The 20,062-nt window shown below is 51.9% G+C and overlaps 1 protein-coding gene across 1 annotated transcript; it reads right to left on the bottom strand.

Annotated features, from left to right (window-relative positions):
• Positions 1-3,234: 3,234 nt before the first annotated feature.
• On the bottom strand, positions 3,235-17,408 carry LOC128843694 (mucin-5AC-like). The gene is made up of 7 exons (XM_054040732.1): positions 17,242-17,408; positions 15,566-16,240; positions 15,251-15,457; positions 12,674-13,645; positions 9,504-9,617; positions 8,294-8,379; positions 3,235-7,525 (listed from the first exon to the last, which is right to left on the bottom strand). The coding sequence occupies exons 1-7, from the start codon at positions 17,324-17,326 to the stop codon at positions 7,451-7,453; spliced, it is 2,214 nt and encodes a 737-aa protein (XP_053896707.1). The 5' UTR covers positions 17,327-17,408; the 3' UTR covers positions 3,235-7,450.
• Between the last annotated feature and the right edge of the window lie 2,654 nt (positions 17,409-20,062).

The following is a 20,062-nucleotide window of genomic DNA, read 5'->3' as shown; positions in this document are numbered from 1 at the left end:
GAGGATCTGTTTCAGCTTATGAGTTCTAGTGGACATCATGAAGTGTTTCTATCAAAATGGGCTGTATCATGCATGTGTCTCCACCATGTTTTGCCCGCCCGAGAGGCAGACAATCAGAAGGTATTTCATGTTTGATTGCAGTACTTTGGTTACAACAGTATGGTAAAGAGTAGCTGCAGCCTTGGAAAACCAGTTTCATCTTAGAGTACGTCTACACTAGAAATGCCACAGCAGCAGCACCATAGTGTGGACACTACAGTGCCGGAATAAATCCACCTCTCTGAGCGGCAGTAGCTAGGTTGATGGCAGAATCCTTCTCTCGACCCAGCAGTGTCTACACCAGGAGTTATGTGGGCTTAATTGCGTCACACCGGGCAGGAAATTTTTAAGCTGACCTAACTTTATAGTGTAGAGCAGCCTTTACCCCTCTGATGGGAGAGGAAGAGGAGAGCAGTGGAAAGCTACCAAAAGATGGAACAAAGGAAGCCAGGTGTGGCGAGGGGAGCGTACAAACTCCAGAGAGCAACACGGGAAGAGGGAGCATTGGGAAAGAAGTCTCCATGAGGGAGAAGCAACCCAGCATGTAGCAGACTCATGAGGCAAGTGAACCGGCCTGCTTTCCTGAGCCCAGCTGGGCCCCAAGGACTTCCCAGGGAAGGGTGAGCTAGTGAGGGGCATTGTGGTCACGAGGTCTGTTGTTTACTAAGTGATCGATGCCCTTTTGTGCTTTATATGATGAAATGAGAGCAATAATGTGCCAGATTTGTGCAAAGTGTGTGTGTGTGTGTTATCTGCTTTACAACTGCCACCTTCTTGCCTTCGGAGAGGGTGCCGTAGTACCCCAGAAGGATCACACCTCTTGGTGGCGCTCTGGGAGAGGGTGTGTTTAAGTACGGGGGAGTTGGAAGAGCCAGCCTGGTGCCCGGGCTAGGCAACTGGATAGCAGGTTCCAGCTCTCAGGACAGGTTGCTAGACAAAGGGTCTGCGCCCAAAGAGTGTGCCTAGGAACCCCCAGACGGGGGCAGTGGCTGTGGCTGGCCTCCACGCAGGCTCTAGGAGCAGCAGTTTGGATCCCCTTGGTAGAGGTCTGCGAAGGCAGCAGCAGATCTGTGACCAGAGCAATGCCAGACTGAGGGTCAGTGTGGCCGGCTCTACGTCGCTCTCTCCCACCTACCAGCGTAGGGGGCCTGGCCAGGGGAAAGGGGCCTGGCCAGAACACTCACACCCTGGTGAGCCCTGCCGGCTGCTGGCAGCTGGCACCACCTGATTGCTTCTCCGTACCAGCTGAGTGCCCGGCAGGCCAAGGTTTGAGGGCAGATAAAGGAGGTAACAGCCTCTTTGCACATCCCCTGAAGCAGAACTGGATGTGAATCAGCCAGTGCCCAGGACCGGCTGCAGATTCCTTCTGCCCGGGTCCCTGTGACCCAATGGGGGCTCTGGTTCTTTAGGGTTAGCGGGTTACTTCTGACAGCTGCTCCTGGACCCTTTACCATAGCTGCACCTTGGCCCGACGTTTCACGCCAGCTCCACTCCTGCAGCTGCCTGGTGACCCGGCATTGCCCCAGGACGCCTGGGGTGATCCGGTTTCAGTGTCCCCTCCAGGCCTTAATAAGCATCCCCTGCATCTGCCTGCTCCAGTGACAGGGATTGGAGACTGTCTCCTCTCTGGTCAACAGTCCTGAGTTCCAGGAGGCAGCCAGGGTTTGCTCGCCCCAGTCAGCTTCATTCCCAACAACCAGCTCTGCAGCCCGGTGCGAGGGGCTGGCAGGTACCGGCTGGCCTCTGAGCTCTAGCAGCAGCTTGTACATCGAGCTCCCGGCAAGGTCTCCGGTGAGCAGCACACTCCTGTGAATGGAGCCAGGCATGCTGGTGCTGCTGCAAAAGGCCAGAGACAGCTGCTGTCAGGGGGATTTGGCGGGGTCGGGAGCACGGTGCTTTTCTCAAGCGGCGAGGTCTGGGGATGTGAGGACGCAGAGCTGCAGCTAGCCGCATGGCCCGTATATCCCTTCCCAGGGCAGCTGTCAGGAACTGTGGCTTGCAGCTGAGCCTGGGACCGGCTAGTTGACCTGCGGCGGCACATCCTGACTGCCCGGAGCCACCCCGATTTGCTGAGCGGCGTCACCAGGCCAGCCCTTATGCCCAGCAGCAGCGTTAGTCAGTGGCTGCTCAAATGCTAATTCCTGCAGCTGTGATTGCTCCTGTACCTGCCTTGTTCCCAGGCCCGCTCCCACCCTGCTCCCTTGCCTGGTCCCAGCTCCGATTCCTGCTCCCTGACCCAGGCTCTGACCTAGGCTCTCTTCCTGGCACTGATCCCCACTGCTCCGACCAGTAGGGCTGACTGTCCACACCCCGGTTCGTGGCACTAGGGCAGGTTACTCGGCTGCTGTGGTGATAGGGCCATGGGAGGCAGGTTCAGAGCAGGGCCACTGTTGCCAGGGGAACGCAATGCCGCAGCTGTGGGGAATGCGCCCATTTTGCTGACTGGTGAGTAGCTCCTATCCCGTGGCTGCTATGGAGGCACTCCACATCCTGGCAATGCTGAGCGCAGCAGGACCCTTACCGCCACCTTTGGAGGGTCCTTGCCTAGGGGCACAAGGGCCACTAGAAAACTGAACCATCTCCTCTCTCTGCTCAGCATCTCTGAGTGCCCAGGAGCCGCTGGTACACCGAGGGAGTGGTCACCTTCTGGGTCCAGCACCAGAGCAAGCCCTTGGAATCTTCCCCTTCCTTCCTTTGTGACGCAGGTTGGCTTGATTATACTGATCTTGGACCTGTGCCATGACCTGGGGTCCAAAGTTATGGATTCAGCAGCTATCGAAATCAGTCCAGTGGGACATTGTGTGGGAGGATTAATTTCCTGGAGATGTTCCAAGCGTAGGCAGAGCTTCAGAATTAGGTCACGTAGCCCTAAGATAAGCCCCGCACCAGGACCCTGTTTGCAACCTTTCTGATCGCTTAGAGACTCAACAGCAGAGAACTCCAGAAATCGCTGGCTGCTAAGAGAACCTACTGGTTCCCTACGCCAGTGGCCAGCTCCTCCACTGCCCAGCTCCGTGCTGCCGAGAATGAGGAGAGCTCAAAGGAGCCCTCTGGTAACAATCAGACACCCCCAGGAGAGAACAGCGGGTCTCAAAAGAATAAGCAATTGAATCAACTGGTTGCATACAGTGTTGTTGTGTATAAATATATATCTAGTAACGTCTGTTACGAAAGCTTGTAATGATCTGAATTGGATGGGCATTAGGAGATCAGTTTATTGAAAAAAACAGGCTTGGGTCTGTTTATTGTACCCAGGTTTATCCAGAAACCGAGGGCCAGTGTGTAAGCGGGGCACTGTCCGCGAAACACTGGATCGCTTCTAGGTCCGGGGCATGCTGGGGAAACTGTTCAGAGGCAATGGATAACTTGTAGTAGAAAACACAATGTAGCTAACATAGAAGTGTAAAGCCAGAGCTTGCATCTATGTTTGGTTTCTGTGTGACTTGTCTGCGTTTGCTTTTCCTCACTGTTTCGCCTTTGACCCTTATTCTTCTATCAAATAATTAGGGCTGTCCGGCAATTTAAAAAAATTAATTGCGATTAATCGCACTGTTAAACAATAATAGAAAACCATTTATTTAAATAAAAACTGCATTGAAAAATAAAACAATGTAAAATTTTAGAGCCTGGAAGTCCACTCAGTCCTACTTCTTGTTCAGCCAATCGCTCAAACAAGTTTGTTTACATTTGCGGGAGATAATGCTGCCTGCTTCTTGTTTACAATGTCACCTGAAAGTGAGAACAGGCGTTCTCATGGCACTGTTGTAGCCGGCATCACAAGATATTTACATGCCAGATGTGCTAAAGATTCATATGTCTCTTCATGCTTCAACCACCATTCCAGGGGACATGCATCCATGCTGATGATGGGTTCTGCTCGATAACAGTCCAAAGCAGCATGGACTGACGCATGTTCATTTTCATCATCTGAATCAGAAGTCACCAGCAGAAGTTTGATTTTCTTTTTTGGTGGTTTGGGTTCTGTACTTTCCGCGTCAGAGTAGCTCTTTAAGACTTCTGAAAGCATGCTCCACACCTTGTCCCTTTCAGATTTTAGAAGGCACTTCAGATTCTTAAACCTTGGGTCAAGTGCTGTAGCTATCTTTAGAAATCTCACAGTGGTACCTTCTTTGCGTTTTGTGAAATCTGCAGTGAAAGTGTTCTTAAAATGAACAACATGTGCCGGGTCATCATCTGAGACTGCTATAACATGAAATATATGCAGAATGCGGGAAAAACAGAGCAGGGGACATACAATTCTCCCCCAAGGAGTTCAGTCACAAATTTAATTAACGCATTATTTTTTTAACGAGTGTCATCAGCATGGAATCATGTCCTCTGGAATGGTGGCCAAAGCATAAAGGGGCATACGAATGTTTAGCATATCTGGCACGTAAATACCTTGCAATGCCGGCTACAAAAAGGCCAGGCAAACACCTGTTCTCACTTTCTGGTAACATTGTAAATAGGAAGCGGGCAGCATTATCTCCTGTAAATGTAAACAAACGTGTTTGTCTTAATTTGCTGAACAAGAAGTAGGACTGAGTGGACTTGTAGACACTAAAGTTTTACATTATTTTGTTTTTGAATGCAGTTATGTCACAAAAAAAATCTACATTTGTAAGTTGCAATTTCACAACAAAGCGAGTGCGTTACAGTACTTGTATGAGGTGAACTGAAAAATACTATTTCTTTTATCATTTTTACAGTGCAAATATTTGTAATCAAAAATAATATGCACTTCGATTTCAATTGCAACACAGAATACAATATATATGAAAATGTAGAAAAACATCCCAAATATTTAATAAATTTCAATTGGTAGTATTCTATTGTTTAACAGTGCAATTAAAACTGCAATTAATTGCGATTAATTTTTTGGAGTTAATAGCGTGAGTTAGCTGCGATTAATCGATAGCCCTACAAATAAACTTTTTGTTTATTTCTACTCTGCTGCATCTGATTCTAGGCAAATTGGCAATCCTCTTCTTAAGCTGGCCTACACCCAAAGGAGAACACAGACACCCAACCACAGCCTCCATTCGTTCCACAGCCTGAGGTCCCCTGCACCCAGGGAGGGTGCTGTGAGCACAGAGAAGTGGAAGATGAAGGTGTTAATGGGATGGAACGTGGATAGAGCCCCACGTGAATGAATGGATGAAATTCAATAAGGAAAAATGCAAAGTACTCCCCTTAGGAAGGGACAATCAGTTGCACACATACAAAATGGGAAATGACTGCCTAGGAAGGAGTACTGCGGAAAGGGATCTTGGGGTTGTAGTTGATCACAAGGTAAATATGAGTCAACAGTGTAACACTGTTGCAAAAAAAGCAAACATCATTCTGGGATGTATTAGCTGGTGTGTTGTAAGCAAGACACGAGAAGTAATTCTTCCACTGTACTTCGCGGTGATTAGGCCTCAACTGGAGTATTGTGTCCAGTTCTGGGCACCATATTTCAGGAAGGATGTGGACAAATTGGAGAAAGTCCAGAGAAGAGCAACGAAAATGATTAAAGGCCTAGAAAACATGACCTATGAGGGAAGATTGAAAAAATTGGGTTTGTTTAGTCTGGCGAAGAGAAGACTGAGAGGGACAGTTTTCAAGTACATAAAGGGGTGTTAAAAAAGGGGGGGGGAAAAGGAGGGACAAGAAGCAATGGGCTTAAATTGCAGCAAGGGAGGTTTAGATTGGACATTAGGAAAAACTTCCTGTCAGGGTGGTTAAGCACTGGAATAAATTGCCTAGGGAGGTTGTGAAATCTCCATCACTGGAGATTTTTAAGAGCAGGTTGGACAAACACCTGTCAGGGATGGTCTAGATAATACTTAGTCCTGCCCTGAGTGCAGAGGACTGGACTAGACGACCTCTCGAGGTCCCTTCCAGCCCTACGATTCTATGATTCTATGTGTTACTTTAGCACAGGGCCCTGGAAAACCTACTGCTTAGGGCCAGCCCACATATTGGAGCTGTTTACCTTTAAAAGTATGGTGGAGGTAAAGAGAGTGCAAACAACACAGGCAAGCAGTCCTAGTCCCTGAGAGGGCAGTAGCCAGGCTCCTGGCTGGGAACACAGGTTCTGCCTCAGTTTACATAAGGGGGGTCTTCTGTGTTTTCTATATGCAGCATGATGTGGGAGAGAATCAGAACCAGCAGCTTTGCTCCCTGGGCTTGGAGGTTGGAAGAGAAACCCAGCTAGTCTGACCTCCTGCGTAACACAAGCCACAGAACGTCCCTCAGATAACTCCGGGAGCAGATATTGTAGAGAAACATCCAATTGTGATTTTAAAATGGCCAGTGATGGAGACTCCACCGTGACCCTGGGTAAATCGTTCCAGTGGTTAATTACTCTCACAGTTAAAAAATGTTACACCCTATCTCCAGTCTGAATCCAGTGCTAGGCCAGGGATTAAATAAAAACCAAAATTATTATTTGATTTGGTCTTGAAATTCCCCAAATTCTGGAGTTTTTAAAACAAGGGGAGTGTTTAAAAAATTGCTCTAACTACTCATTGTTTCAGTGTGATTTATCTGGCTGATTAACCAGTTAATGAATTACTAGTTTCATTTGCCTCAGGGAGGGGGACAAACTGCTTAGCTGGGACTGGAAAAATCCAGCGAAGGATCCTGCAAAATTGGAAAAAACAATCCCTTCAATACTGGGCACGCAGGATCTGCCTGCACCTGGACAGACAGTACTACAGCGGCAGTCAGAGCCCCCACTCGCTGCTCCCCCACAAGAGCCCAATATTATTGATTATCTGACAGCAAGGCCTAGTGGCTGTGACTGAGATACAGTGCTAGGATGTACATATATCTAGTAAGAGAGAGTTCCAAGAGCTTGCAATTCAAATCATTGGCTCCTTTCATACAGGAAGAGGGGAAATCACCAGACCTGACATTTTTCATCTTCATTGGGACCTTTAAAGGGCATTCACCCCTTTTCTGAATTCTTACTGTCTATGGAATCGCCCAAGGGGTCTGGCCTTGGGGGGAGGGATAGCTCAGTGGTTTGAGCGTTGGCCTGCTCAACTCAGGGTTGGGAGTTTAATCCTTGAGGGGGCCATTTAGGGATCTGGGGCAAAAATCTGTCTGGGGATTGGTCCTGCTTTGAGCAGAGGGTGGGACTAGATACCTCCTGAGGTCCCTTCCAACCCTGATAGTCTGTGATTCTGTGAAATTGAGTCCAGGAGGGTTATGGCAGAAGAAAGCCTGAGGTCTCAGCATGCAGAAGAGAGATTTCTTCTCTGGGGTTAAACCTGTATCCTCCAGGTGGGGTTTCCACTCTGGAGTTGATGAGCACAGGTAGCAGCAGCCGCGTGGTCCCCTTTTGTGTCGTGGCCCTTGTCCCGCTCACCGTGGCACCCAGACACGAAGCCATCGGTTCCTTGGGGGCCAGCGGAATCGCTGCTCACTTTTCTCCCTCTCCTTTCCAGAGGATGGTGAACCCGGTGCATGGGAACTTCATTTTTAGGTCTTGCTCAAGCTGTGGGGAAAAGCACAGGGATGAAACCCACATAGCATGAGGATAGCGCTAAAACAGTGCCCCCACGTCCCAACCCGCTCTGCGGCAGCAGCGCCGGGCAGGAGGGGCGGGGAAATCCCCCCCAGCGGCCTTCGATCCTGTCCCTGGCAGAAGCCGTGGGACGAGGGAAGCCGCCCCACACCCAGCGTACCCCAACCCCTTCCCCGGCAGAAGCCGCGGGGCGGCAGAGAAAGCCCCTGCACCCGACCCCACTCTCTGGCAGAAGTGCTGGGTGGGCGGGAGAAGCCCCAGTGCCCTGACCCTGGTCCCCCACGAAAGTGCGGGGGGTGGGGAAGCCTCAGCACCCGGAGCCCCGCTGCGACCCCAGGGCTGGAGGAGCTCTCACTCCCCACTGGGACAGAGCTTCTACGGTCTCGGGGCTGCAGTGGGGGGGGGGGAGAAAGGAGCAAAAGGGGTTGCGGGGCTGCGGTGGGGAGAGGCAGAGTGGGGGGGACCCTGGGTGGAACAAGGGTGGACCCCGGGGAAGGGGCAGAAAGGGGTGGGGCTGTGGGGGGGGGCTTCAGGCAGAAGGGGTGGGGAGGGGCCCCCCACTTGCTCTGGCCCAGGATCCCAGGAACCCTTAATTCTCCTCTGGACCATGGTCTGCATCTTTTTACAGTGCTAGTGGCTATTCAGCCCCAACGATTCAACCGTTGCTTTGAAAGGCAATCCCCTTGGCGGTCTGCGTTGACAGTCTATGGGAGAGCTGTCAGATTTCACCAAGCTCACCTTAGACAAAACCATACCCCTGACCTGGGGCTCGCTGATGTTCAGGCGAGTGGTCAGTCCCAGCGATAGGAAGAGGCGAGCACCAGCTAGGAATGGAGAGAGCAAATTATTATTAGGTTACCAATCATTTCCGTTCCAGTAGCATCTAGACGCCCCCACCAAGATCAGAGCCCCATGGCGCTAGGTGCTGTACATACTTATTGGACGAGAACGAGCCTGCCCCAAATCTAAATAGACAAGAGCATTGTACAGATGGGGAACTGAGGCACAGAGAGACTCAGGGTACGTCTGCACTGTGCCAGCTGACTGGGTCTCGTGGGGCTCAGGCTAAGGGGCTGTTTAACTGCAGTGTAGACAGGTTTGGGCTGCAGCCCGAGCTCTGGGACCCTCCCACCTCATGGGGTCCTAGAGCCTGGGCTCCAGCCGGAGCCCGAATGTCTCCACCGCAATGAACCACCCCTTAGCCCGAGTCAGCTGGCCCGGGCCGGCCACGGGTGTCTAACTGCAGTGTAGACAGACCCTGCGGCGCTCGCCCAAGGGAACACAGGGCGTCTGCAGCAAAGCCGGGAATTGAAGCCAGCCCGATGCCTTATCACAAGACCACCCTTCCTCTCATTTCTAATCCCTAAACCAACCCTTGGGGCCAGCTCTGCCCTCGATTCACAGGCTCTGTGTGTCGCGCCTGTGGCAGCGGGTGAGGACTCCGGGGTCTCCTAGACCAATCCCTTGTAAGCGATTGTACCGGAACGCCCTTCCGGCTCCCCAGAGACAGGCCAGAACGGCAACTGGACATTCAGCTCATGCCCTGGTCCATGGTCCTTTGCCAGGAATCCCCGGAGACCCCGGCTGGAGAACAGACCCCCTTTGTGCATAGAAAGCAAGAGACAAGTTCTCTGAATTTATGGCACAGCTGATCTGGGGGAGGGGGATTAAAAACTACAAACCACAAAGGCACCTGTGGAAAGTCGGGCTTATCTGGGCTGAAACCCTCGCTGCCAGATCCCCCGTAGCTGGGGAGGAGAGGAATCAGCCGGGGGCAGGGCTGGTGGGCCTGTGACTACCCAGATCCACGAGCCGTTCAAGGGCAGAGGCTCCGGGGATGCAGCAGGTGCCATAGCGTGGCCTGGCAAGAGGACCCCTTTCCCTCGGTTGCCAGCACACAGCCTGGCCACTCGGATGAGGATTTGCCCCAAGCAGTTACAACCCTTACTTGCGTTGGCAGCTGGAGGGTGGCAGCTGGGCACCGCTGTTGTCTGCTCTTCTGTCGTGACATCTGGGATCCCGGGCCAGGCTGTGGAGTTAGGCCTAGCAGCGGGTTCCGTGGCTGTTTAAAAGAAAGTTGCCGTCAGTGCTGTCTGCAGCGGCGTGCAGATACTGTGCTGGTTGCAAGGGGGGAGCCCAGCTCCAAAAAACCAAACATTTTACTTCTTCTATAGGTCCTATGTCTGAGGAAAGAACCAGCATAAACCTTCCATTTCCTCCTCGGCACCTGATACCTCCCCCTCCCTGTGACGCTGCACTCCATAATGTTTTATGGAAATATGCTTGTGACTGTAAAAATGATGTAACTGGAAGATGCTTTATGCAAAAGGTCTCTTGTAAGGTATCATTCCAAAGCTTATAATCTATTGAGTGATCATCCGATTTGTATAAATGTATCATTCTTGTATCTGAAACTAGCAATATAAAGTATAACTCTGAGGTCCTATTGTAACTATGCAAAGTGTGGGACACTGATGATGGTTTGCTTGCAAACCTTCCTGTGTTCATGTAAGACAGCCCAGGAAGAATGGTGGAATCCCTCTTAGACCTGGTGCTTTTCCATTTAGAAGGAGGGGTGGGGATCTAGAGAGACAAAAGATTCCCACCTTGTGCCAAATCTATAAAAGGGGGTGGAGCAGAACAAAGGAGGCTGCCAGTCATGAGAAAACACCTGAACTGGAACTAACAAGGACTGTACCAGGGGAAAGGATTGGGCCCAGACTAGGAAGGAGCCTAGTCTGTGAAAGAAGCTTATCGGAACATCTCTAAGGGTGAGATTTTACCTGTAAACAGTTTCTTAATGTATTAGGCTTAGACTTGCGTGTTTTGTTTTATTTTTTCTTGGTAACTTACTTTGTTCTGTCTGTTATTACTGGAAATCACTTGTTATACTTAATAAAATCACTTTTGTTTATTAGTAAACCCAGAGTAAGTAATTAATACCTGGGTGAGCAAACAGCTGTGCATATCTCTCTATCAGTGTTATAAACTGCGGATAATTTATGAGTTTACCCTGTATAAGCTTTATACAGAGTAAAACGGATTTATTTGGGGTTTGGATCCCATTGGGAACTGGGTGTCTGGGTGCTGGAGATAGGTGACCTGCTGAGTAGTTTTTGGTTAAAGTCTGCAGCTTTGGGGGCATGGACCAGACCCTGGGTCTGGGTTGCAGCAGGCTAGCGTGTCTGGCTTAACAAGGCAGGGTTCTGGAGTCCCACGCTGGCAGGGAAAACGGGCTCAGAGGTAAATTCAGCACGTCAGGTGACTGTCCCAAAGGGGTCTCTGTGACCAAACCCATCACACTCCCTCTGTGAATTTCCCCTCTCCGCAATAGAGCTTGTCTACATGCAGTTATTCCTGCTTAACTCCATGTGTGGATGCTCTTATTCCAGAATAATAATGCCTTCTTTGCAAGTGGATTAAGCTACTTGGGAATAAGACACTCTGATTCTGGAATAAGAGCGTCCACACAGGGAATTATTCAGGAATAGTTAACCTGCTTTAAATTTTCACCCTAGTTTATTCTGCACTCATTTTCATGAGTAGACAAACCTATATAGACAATATGTTTTTCAGGGTTATAATCTGTGATAGAATGTAATAAACCATTGCTGAAATGTAGCACACTTGTAAAGTCGGTGGTGTGCCACCCCTCCTCCCCCAGTGGCTGGGTCACCTAGAGGATAACAACCTACTACTGCTGCCAGCTAATGGAGTTATTCCTTTAACTCAAGTGGACAAGGTTTGTGTTCTGTTGTGGACAGTTCAGAGTTCAAACCTTGCTGATGACTGGTGGTGGAGGAATGTTACACACACCTTCCATCTCTCAAACCATATTAGTAATCAAATAATAAAGGTCATTAAAATTGACAAAATTCTGTACAAAGAACCCATGCCCAGATGGGGGTACACGCATCCATCTTGCTATATACTATAGGGAAGTTTTTATTCATTGGAACTTGTATGATGATGATTTTTCAGAACATAAATTAATTCCCAGATCCCCCCTCGCCTCTCCGACATCATTCCCCATGCCGCTGGGTTCCCATTTCACACACACTGCCATTCTCGGCCTAGAACCATTTATCCACAGCACATCATGTCCTTGTTTGGATTCGCCCAAGCCCTCACCTAGCACATGAATGTGCCCCCCTTGTTTATTGGTGGCTAACAAGGCCCTGGAGTGGTTACATTTCCAATGCTTGGTTTGCTTTTTCGCAGCAGGCCAGCTTTTCGGAAATCAGGTGCCCAGGCAAACACTCCAGATACCTTCTGTGCCTCTTCCCGCACCAGTGGCACCAAGCTACCTCAGCTCCACTGGACAAGGCGAGGAGGGTGAAATTCGTTCCTCTGCAGAGGACTGGCACAGGGCTCCTGAACCACATAAAGCCCACTAAGCCCTAGGCTGTGTCACGGCCCTTCTGCCCAGGATGAATTTCATCCTGCGGGAATACAGGGGAATATTTACACTGATTCCATACTGAAGGCCCTTTGTTGTGCTAGCAGCAGGAGCAGGGGTGGTGGGCGACAGGCGTGAAGTTGTAGTGTGGTGCTATTGGCTGGTGGGACGAGCTCCGCGCCCAGCTGTGAGCCTGGGGCCAGGGCTTGAAATGGCTTGTGCAGCTGTTTGAAAAACAGAATCCCATTGGTGCTGGCTCCGGAGAAACCCGTATTCCATCCGGTCGGTTCCAAGGGGCAAGCACAAACCCATGCTGCTATTTCAGCTCAGGAAAGCCCAGCCACCCCTGACGCCCCTGGACACGGGGAAGCTGGTATTTCTGCCAAACCCTGAGTGCCGCATTCCAGGCACTCAGGGCCCAACCTCGGGCCGAAGGCGGCTGTTTGTGTGACCCATTTGCAATGCCTGGTCTCCCACTGCGCAGGACTGCATTAGTACCTGATGTGGTGCTGACGCTATTGGGTCTTTCCTGTGTAGACTTAGCCACGCCATGTTCCAATGAAACCCATATTCAAATACTAATTACTTCAATCCCGGTGCCCTCCCGGCCCAGTCCCACCGCTGCCCTCTTGCTCCAACCCTGCATCCCTCTCCCAGACGGCTGGCCATGAATCTTGGCACAGCACCTCCCTTACACATGCGGAAGCTGTAGCACTTACTTGGAGCTGCACTGAAGTTCTGAGTTGCTGGAGTGCTCGGTGCAGCCACAGTGGGGCTAGCTGTACCTGGGAATGTAACCGTCGTGTTTCCAGCTGGGACCGTGGTAGTACGGAGTGTTTGGGGAACCTCTGTTGCTGCAGCGGTCCTGACGGCGGTTGTGGTATTAGCTGTTGTGCTGGTGACGAGTGTCTCTGTCATGGTGCCCGTTGAAGTTCCCCTTTCTGCTGCTGTGGTGCGAGGAGCTGGGGCTGTGCTCTCGCTTGTTGCAGTACTCGACACATCAGTGGGGCTGTTGGCCACTGGGGTGGTTTCTGTGCTGGAGCCCACTGTTGATGCTGTTTCCATTGGGGACGCAGTGACAGACGTTGGTGCGGTGGTCTGAACAGCCATGGTAGTCACCATCGGTGGGGAGAGGGTGACAAGCACTGAAGGGCTGGTTTCTGTCGCTGTGGGGACAGCCCCTTGAGTTGTGGTTGTGTTTGGCATGGCGACAACAGAGGCTGTTGTGAGTGTCTCTCTTCCTGCAGCAGTCTCCAGGTGTGCGGTGGTTGTTGGAGCTGCTGCGGTGGTTTCTCCTGCGCTGGTCAGAGTTGCCATGGGTGTCGTGTCAGCTGGCGTGGGGACAGCCTGGGTTGCTGTGGTCGGGGTCGCTGTCTTTGTGGTTCCATGGGGTGGGGTGATGTCAGGAGTGGCTCTGGTGGTCTCTGCTGCCGAGGTGGTGGTCAGTAACGCTGGGGTTGCATTTGGTGTGGATTGCACTATAGGTGGGGCTGCTGGGCTGGCCTCTGCTGTGGGGGTGGTGGCTTCGGTGGCTGTGCTTGGAACGTGCTGGCTTGTGACAGCGGCTGCTCCAGTGGCCGTGGCTGCTGTCATGGTGGCCGGTACAGCTGGGGTCTCACTGGGCGCTGGGGTGGCAGGGTCTGTGGTGGAGAGCGCTGGAGCTGCAGGGTCTGTTCCTGTGCTCCCCGTCGCTGTAAAGAGATACGAACAGTCAACGGCGCAAGGTTCTCGCTCTCCCAGTAATGACGGAAATCACCTCGGCAGTGAGCACGGCAGCCCGCGCACGCTCCCTTTTATTGTCCTCATCCAGCAGAACACAGGGTTTGCAGAGAGACTGACAGGCTGCAAACCTCTCGGCCTTGGGAAGTTCCCCAGATGGCCAATGATCGGCCCGGCCTGCTGCTTTTCCCACATGGCCCAGCGACCTCACCACCTCTGGGGTGGGTTCCAGGCTATCTCAGGTGCCCAAATTCCCCATGCTCTGGCATTTGGGGGGCGCCAGGCCCCAGCCTTCCCGCTCATTGCTGGTAGCTGGGCAGATCCCCTCTCAGGAGAGCCCAGAACATTTCTGGAGCTCACACAGCCACCGCTAAGTCGTCAGCGTTGTGTCTGCTTTGTTGCTGTCACCTCCTAACTTCCCCGAACTCGCCTTCCTGATACTTCCTCCCCCTCAGGCACCTCACGCCACCGAGCCAGCGCTAGGCACTGGCACCGGGCAGCCAGCAAAGAACGGCAAAGCGCTGCCCAGGAGACTTCCGCCTCTGGCTGGTCGTAGCCGTGCGGGCGGCCGCTGAGTGACATTGTACTTGGAGGAGCTATTTTCGATGCTGCATTTTTAGGATCAGCACCTGTGTTCCCAGCCAGGACTAGTCCTCAGTCATTTAGACCCTGGTGACAGGGACTCAATTCACTTCCGAGGCTGTTTTGGTGGGGAAACCCATTGTGCTGGCTGCGGAGAAACACAGGGCTGGCCTCTGGGTAAAGAGGGGAGGACACAGCCTGCCCCTTTGGGAATCTCTGCATTCCTAGAAGGACCATCCTAGGATTTGCAGAATTCTCCTCTGCCTCCCGAGCAAAAGGGGACGTCTTTCTCAGTCAGCACCAGGCTGCTAGCGTCGGTGAGTGCAGCCGCCAGAGGGCAGTTTAATTCCACATTGTAAAGCAAAGTGTCCCATATTCCCCGTCAGACCAGCTAGCCCCAAACTCCCGGGGTGCAGAGGAATTCAGGTCCCCCCCGGGGGTGCCGTTCTCTAGCAGAGCGTGGCCTGCAGAACTCATATGAACTTCAACACCCCGAGTAACCGCCCCTCGCCCCCTCCAACACACGTTCTTACCAGCTGCTCTGCAAACTGATCCCTTCCTGTGCCAAGCAACGCAGGGGACTGAACCCGGGAGCGTGATTAACAACCAGAAACTCAGACCTGGACACACCCAAACCTGGGGGAAGCTCGGATCTGGAGCCCAGCTTTGTGCATGGGGTTGTCTCATGAACTCAAGTCAGGCTTAGATTTTTAGAGCACAAGAGGGCACCCACGAGGCGAAAGAAGCCACCCGGGTCACTGACCGGCACTGCCCGACCCACGAACTGACCTATTGTTTTAAGAACCAACAACGCCTGACTTATGGGTTGGACTCTTGGGGCCCTTCTGGGCATCTTTGCCTGGGCATCTCCATATAAAGGCCCTCCCCCTTCAAGTGTAACAGAGGCGGTAAGGTAAGCTAAGATGTCCGAGCACCCAGCACCAGGCTAACACCCTAAGGCAGGCATAGAGGGTTGGCTCTTGCATGGTACTTACAGACACTGGGGTCAGGCTGTGCCATCGTGCTCCCCGCTGCTGTTGTGATGCTCACTGTAGTTTCAGTTTTGCCGGATGCTGTCGCTACCTCTACCAGAATTGTCTCCCATTCTGTTACGGTTCTGACTACGAAAGAGGGGTCAGAGGCAGTTGCCAGTGTCTGTTTTGCTGCAGCCGTGCCGGTGGTTTCTGCCGTTGAGGGCTCAGCTGGGATAGAGGAGAAAAAGACAGTGGTGAATGTTTGTACTGCTCTCGTCATGGTGGCACTGGGGGTAGTTGGCACAGAGGCAGGCCTGGTGGTCTCTGCTGCGGTACTTGTTTCCGTGGGTGTTGCAGAGGTTGCTATGGCACTGGGTGGGGTGGTGCTGACAGAGGTGGCTGTCGCAGCGTCTGCTGGTACAATGCTGATCACCGTCGTTTCAGTCTCTGCAGGGCGTCTCGTGACAGTGGCATGCGTGGCTGCTGTACTGTCAGCTAGCTCGGTCGTCATGTGGACACCTCTGGATGGCTCTGCTGTACTGAAGGAGCCCACCGTACTCCAGGTCTCCTCTGGGGCCAGGGTCGAGAAGACAGCTGTAGGCATGTCTTCCACGGGGGTGGAACTTGCTGCATTTGTGGTGGGAGCTGCTTGACCAGAAACACCGACTGTCTCTTCTAGTGGAGTGCTGACGGCTGTTGCAGAGGCCGTAGCTGGGCTCATGCCTAGAAGGGAAACTGAGGCCTGGGTGGGCTCACCTCCGGCATGGCCAGGTGTGAGTGTTTCCACTACGATAATGGTGCCCACTGTTTGCTGTGTCTCATCTGGGCTGTTGGTCACAAGACGAGTTAGAAACACGACTGTCTCTGCAGTAGTGGCTGTATCTGTGATTCCAGTTGGCTCGGCTGGGGCGTGCGCTGCAGAGGTGGTGCCCGGCATCGCCGGACTTGGGGCAGCTGTCGGGGGTGGGGTGGCGGTCGCAGTATTTACAATCACCTCCGTCGCTGGAGAAGCTGAGTGAATAAAAACAACAGGAGACGTGAGTGTATGTGCGTGGGGGGGTGAAATTTACACCAACACCAGAGGTCATAACGCTTGGTTTCTGTCACTCTCCAGGCCCCAGGAGGCTCCGCGGGGCTGGGCAGAAGTCGGAGGATTTCTGGGTGCGGGTGTCTGTGAGAACAGGACTGTGATGGATGCTACTAGACGGGGACGGGCGGGGAACACTTTGGACTCAGACTCATGGGTGTCCCAAGCGAAGGGCCGAGGAGCCCAGGCTGGAGGTCCAGACAGTATTATGATCTACGCAAAAGAATTAATGGACACAAATCTGACATCAGGAATCATAATACTCAAAAACCAGTGGATGTAGTTGTGAAATCCTCACTTCTGTATTGTTTTGTATGTTTATTTGCATGGTCTCCGTCTGGTTCTGTGATTGTTTCTGTCTGCTGTATAATTAATTTTGCTGGGTATAAACTAATTAAGGCGGTGGAATATAATTGGTTAGCTAATTATGTTACAATATGTTAGGATTGGTTAGGTAAATTTTAGTAGAATGATTGGTTAAGGTATAGCTGAGAATATTACTATATAAATTAGGGGCAAACAGGAAGTAAATTGGGATTTGAAAATAAGGAAAAAGGAACTTGGATTTAAGCTTGCTGGAAGTTCACCCCAATAAACATCGAATTGTTTGCACCTTCGGACTTCGGGTATTGTATTGCTCTCTGTTTACCCCAATAAACATCGAATTGTTTGCACCTTCAGACTTCGGGTATTGTTGCTCTCTGTTCATGCAAGGAGGACCAGGGAAGTGTGAAAGTGAAGGAAAAAGCTCTCTAACATGGTTCATCGGAGATCAGGGCAGAAAACAACCCCTCTGGAATGTGCAGAATTAAGGTGCTCACTGAACACCGCAATACAAATTACTCAATATCGTAACCACCCCCTTCCCCCCTGGCCCGCTGAGATAAAACAGGTAACACAGACATGAGTCCAGCTTAGCCCTTACCAGCAGTGTTCGCTTGCAGGATCCACCCAGAGTGCAGCAGAAAGCCCAGGAGCAAAACCAGCCCCCATGAACCTGGCCAGCCCATCTCAGCGCATCTGCGGCATGTCCTGCCTGCACGGCCTAGGAACAGGAGTCTGTCTGCTCTGTGCTGGTAGTCGCCTGCAGGGAGCCCGCACCCTCTGTTTGCTTTAGCAACATGGTTTCCTGGTTCGCTTCACTTTCCTGGTTCACTTCAGGTGGATTTTTGTCCTGGCACCTGACCCTAAAAGCGAGTTGCTTTTTCATGAAGCATGTCACGCCCTGCCACCAGACGCAAATGCAGTGCAAATGAGGGAAGAGCGAAGTTAGATTCAGCTGTGCCCAGAGGTGCTAGGACCAGGGGTGCTGTGGGTGCGGCCACACCTGCTGGCTTGAAGTGGTTTCCATCATATGCAGGGGTTACAGTTTGGTTCAATGGCTCTCAGCACCCCTGCTGTACAAATTGTTCCAGCGCCCCTGCCTGTGCCCTGTCCCTTGAAGGACTGAAGGTCAGCTGAGGGGGCCAGGAGACCGCGCGGGCTGCAGCAGCAGGGGTGTGTGGTGCTTTGAAAGGACACACGGCAGCAATGGGGCTTTTTGGGTACTAAGTTTAATCGAACGCCAGGTTTAAAACCATCCCTGATCTGGGTGTAGCACCGACACCCTGCGCATGGCCCTCCTGAGCCACCCTCCAGGTGAACTTCCTTTACAAAGGGCTGAATGAAGAGGGGGATGAGTGACAGCCCCCCTCCGCACAGCACTGATGAGCCATGGGGTGCGTTTCTGGACCCATCAGTACCCCAGTATGTGCCCAGCATAGGGTGACCAGAGAGCAAATGTGAACAATCGGGGACATGGGGTGGGGAGGGGGGGTAATAGGAGCCTAGATAAGAAAAAGACCCCAAAATCAGGACTGTCCCTATAAAATCGGGACATCTGGTCACCCTAGCCCAGGGTGGCCAGTTACGAGTGACTGAGACCTGGGTTCTTACCCAAATTCTGCTACCAAGGCCAGGTCTATGCTAAGCACTTTTCCTGGTCCAATACTGTGCCAATAGCGCTTATTTCGCTGTGTAGCTACAACAGCTCGAGCACTTTTTGGTCAGTATAAAAGCTGTGTCTGCACTAGAAAGGTTTGCTGGTCCTTTTCCAATGTAGACAAGACAGCTCATTGCGTGACCTCAGGCCTCAGTTTCCCTATCTTTAAAATGTTTTGAGCTCCTCAGCAGGGCTGGTTGAACATTTTCAGTCAAAGCTTTTCTTTGCTGGAAAATTGGGTCTTTGACTCAACACAAATTTTCCCAGGCAGGATCAGTTTTCCTCGACAAAAACTTGATGATTTGCTGGGACGCAGAAATACGTTGGCAGTTTTCAGCTGGAAATTATTCGGTTTTCAAAGGGTTTGGCTGAATATTTTCGGTTTGGGGCAGTTTTCGGCTGAATATGTTCCGTGTTCAGTTGCCAAAAAATCCCCCCAGTTTTGGTTTTTAAGTATTTTTCAACAAAAAAGTTTGAAAAATTCCACGGGGAATAAAACCCACCAACCAAACACACCCCATATTTTCTGGTCAGCTCTCGTCCTTGGATAAAAGGAGCAACATGCATGCAAAATATTAGAGGAAGTTCAGAGAAACTCAGCAAAGGGACTGAAGGGGCCAACTTATGGGGAAAGATTAGATCTGAGAGCATGTCTCTATGACAGTCTTCTGCCAGCATAGCTATGTTAGGGTGATCTCCAACCCGAAAGCTGTGCCGGCAGAAGTACCTGGTGTAGACACACCTACTCTGGCAAAACTGCGCTTTTACTGGTCTAGCTTGTTTCACTTGGAGTGGGGTGGGGTGGAATAAGCTATGCCAGCAAAAACTCAGCTTTGCCGGTATAAGCTGCATCCACATTGGGGTACTTTGGTGGTATCATGGTATGCTGGTATAGCCACGCCAGCAAAACCCTGCTAGTGTGGACATGGCTTGAGCCTTGAGAAGCATTGAAGGGAGTTGATGAGACTCAGGTACTTTGCGAAACCCGTCCTAAAAGAATTTGCTGTTGGCTGATGGTTAAAGGGGAGGGGAGAGCCACCTTCCTGCATCTGCAGGGCTAAACAGCAAGGAGAGAGCAGTGGGATTAAGCAGAGCGAGGAAGCCTGGGGTTGAACATCGTGTAGATTTCCAAGCTGGGTGCTAGACCCTGGGAGAGCCAGCGAAGAGGGGGATGCTCTGTTTAGCCAGGACAAGCCTGCGCTGAGCAGAGCAAGGGAGGGCGGGGGCTTATTAAATAATGTTGCTGTTTCCATCTCGACTGTCCTTTTAAAAGGGGACACGGAGGAGTAGGAGAGCCCTGGACAAAGGGCATGCGTGACACTGGCTCGGTACTCCAGCCATCGGGCAATGCCTCTGGCAGACGCTGCGGGCAGCTGTGGCTTCTCCACCACAGGGGGTGAGACCCTCAGCTGATGCCACTCAGCTCTGCTACAGTGAAGTCAATGTTACTGCGATCTACGCCAGCTGAGGATCCGGCCCTGGGTTTGCCCGGTTTCCGTGTGATTCATTGATCAGGCCTGCTGGCAAACACCCATGTAAACATTACAAAGCTGCCAGTAATGGCTTGTTGCTCCGCCACAGGGATTAGCAGTAAGGACTGCAGTGGAGCGGCCTTACAGCGCCACCCCGACTCTCCCGGCCCGGCCCTGGCTTGCTCCCCTTCCCCCCCACACACCCCTGCAAGCAGGGCAGGCCTTATTCCGCAGCCTAAGGGGAGCTCAGCTTCCTGTCCCACTGCGGGCGCTGAGCCCCGGGGAGCCCGGCC

This window comes from Malaclemys terrapin, chromosome 9, assembly GCF_027887155.1.
Source record: "Malaclemys terrapin pileata isolate rMalTer1 chromosome 9, rMalTer1.hap1, whole genome shotgun sequence".
NCBI classification, from domain to species: domain Eukaryota; kingdom Metazoa; phylum Chordata; order Testudines; family Emydidae; genus Malaclemys; species Malaclemys terrapin.
The sequence above is the reverse complement of the archived record's forward strand: the minus strand, read 5'-3'. Positions and strand labels throughout refer to the sequence as shown.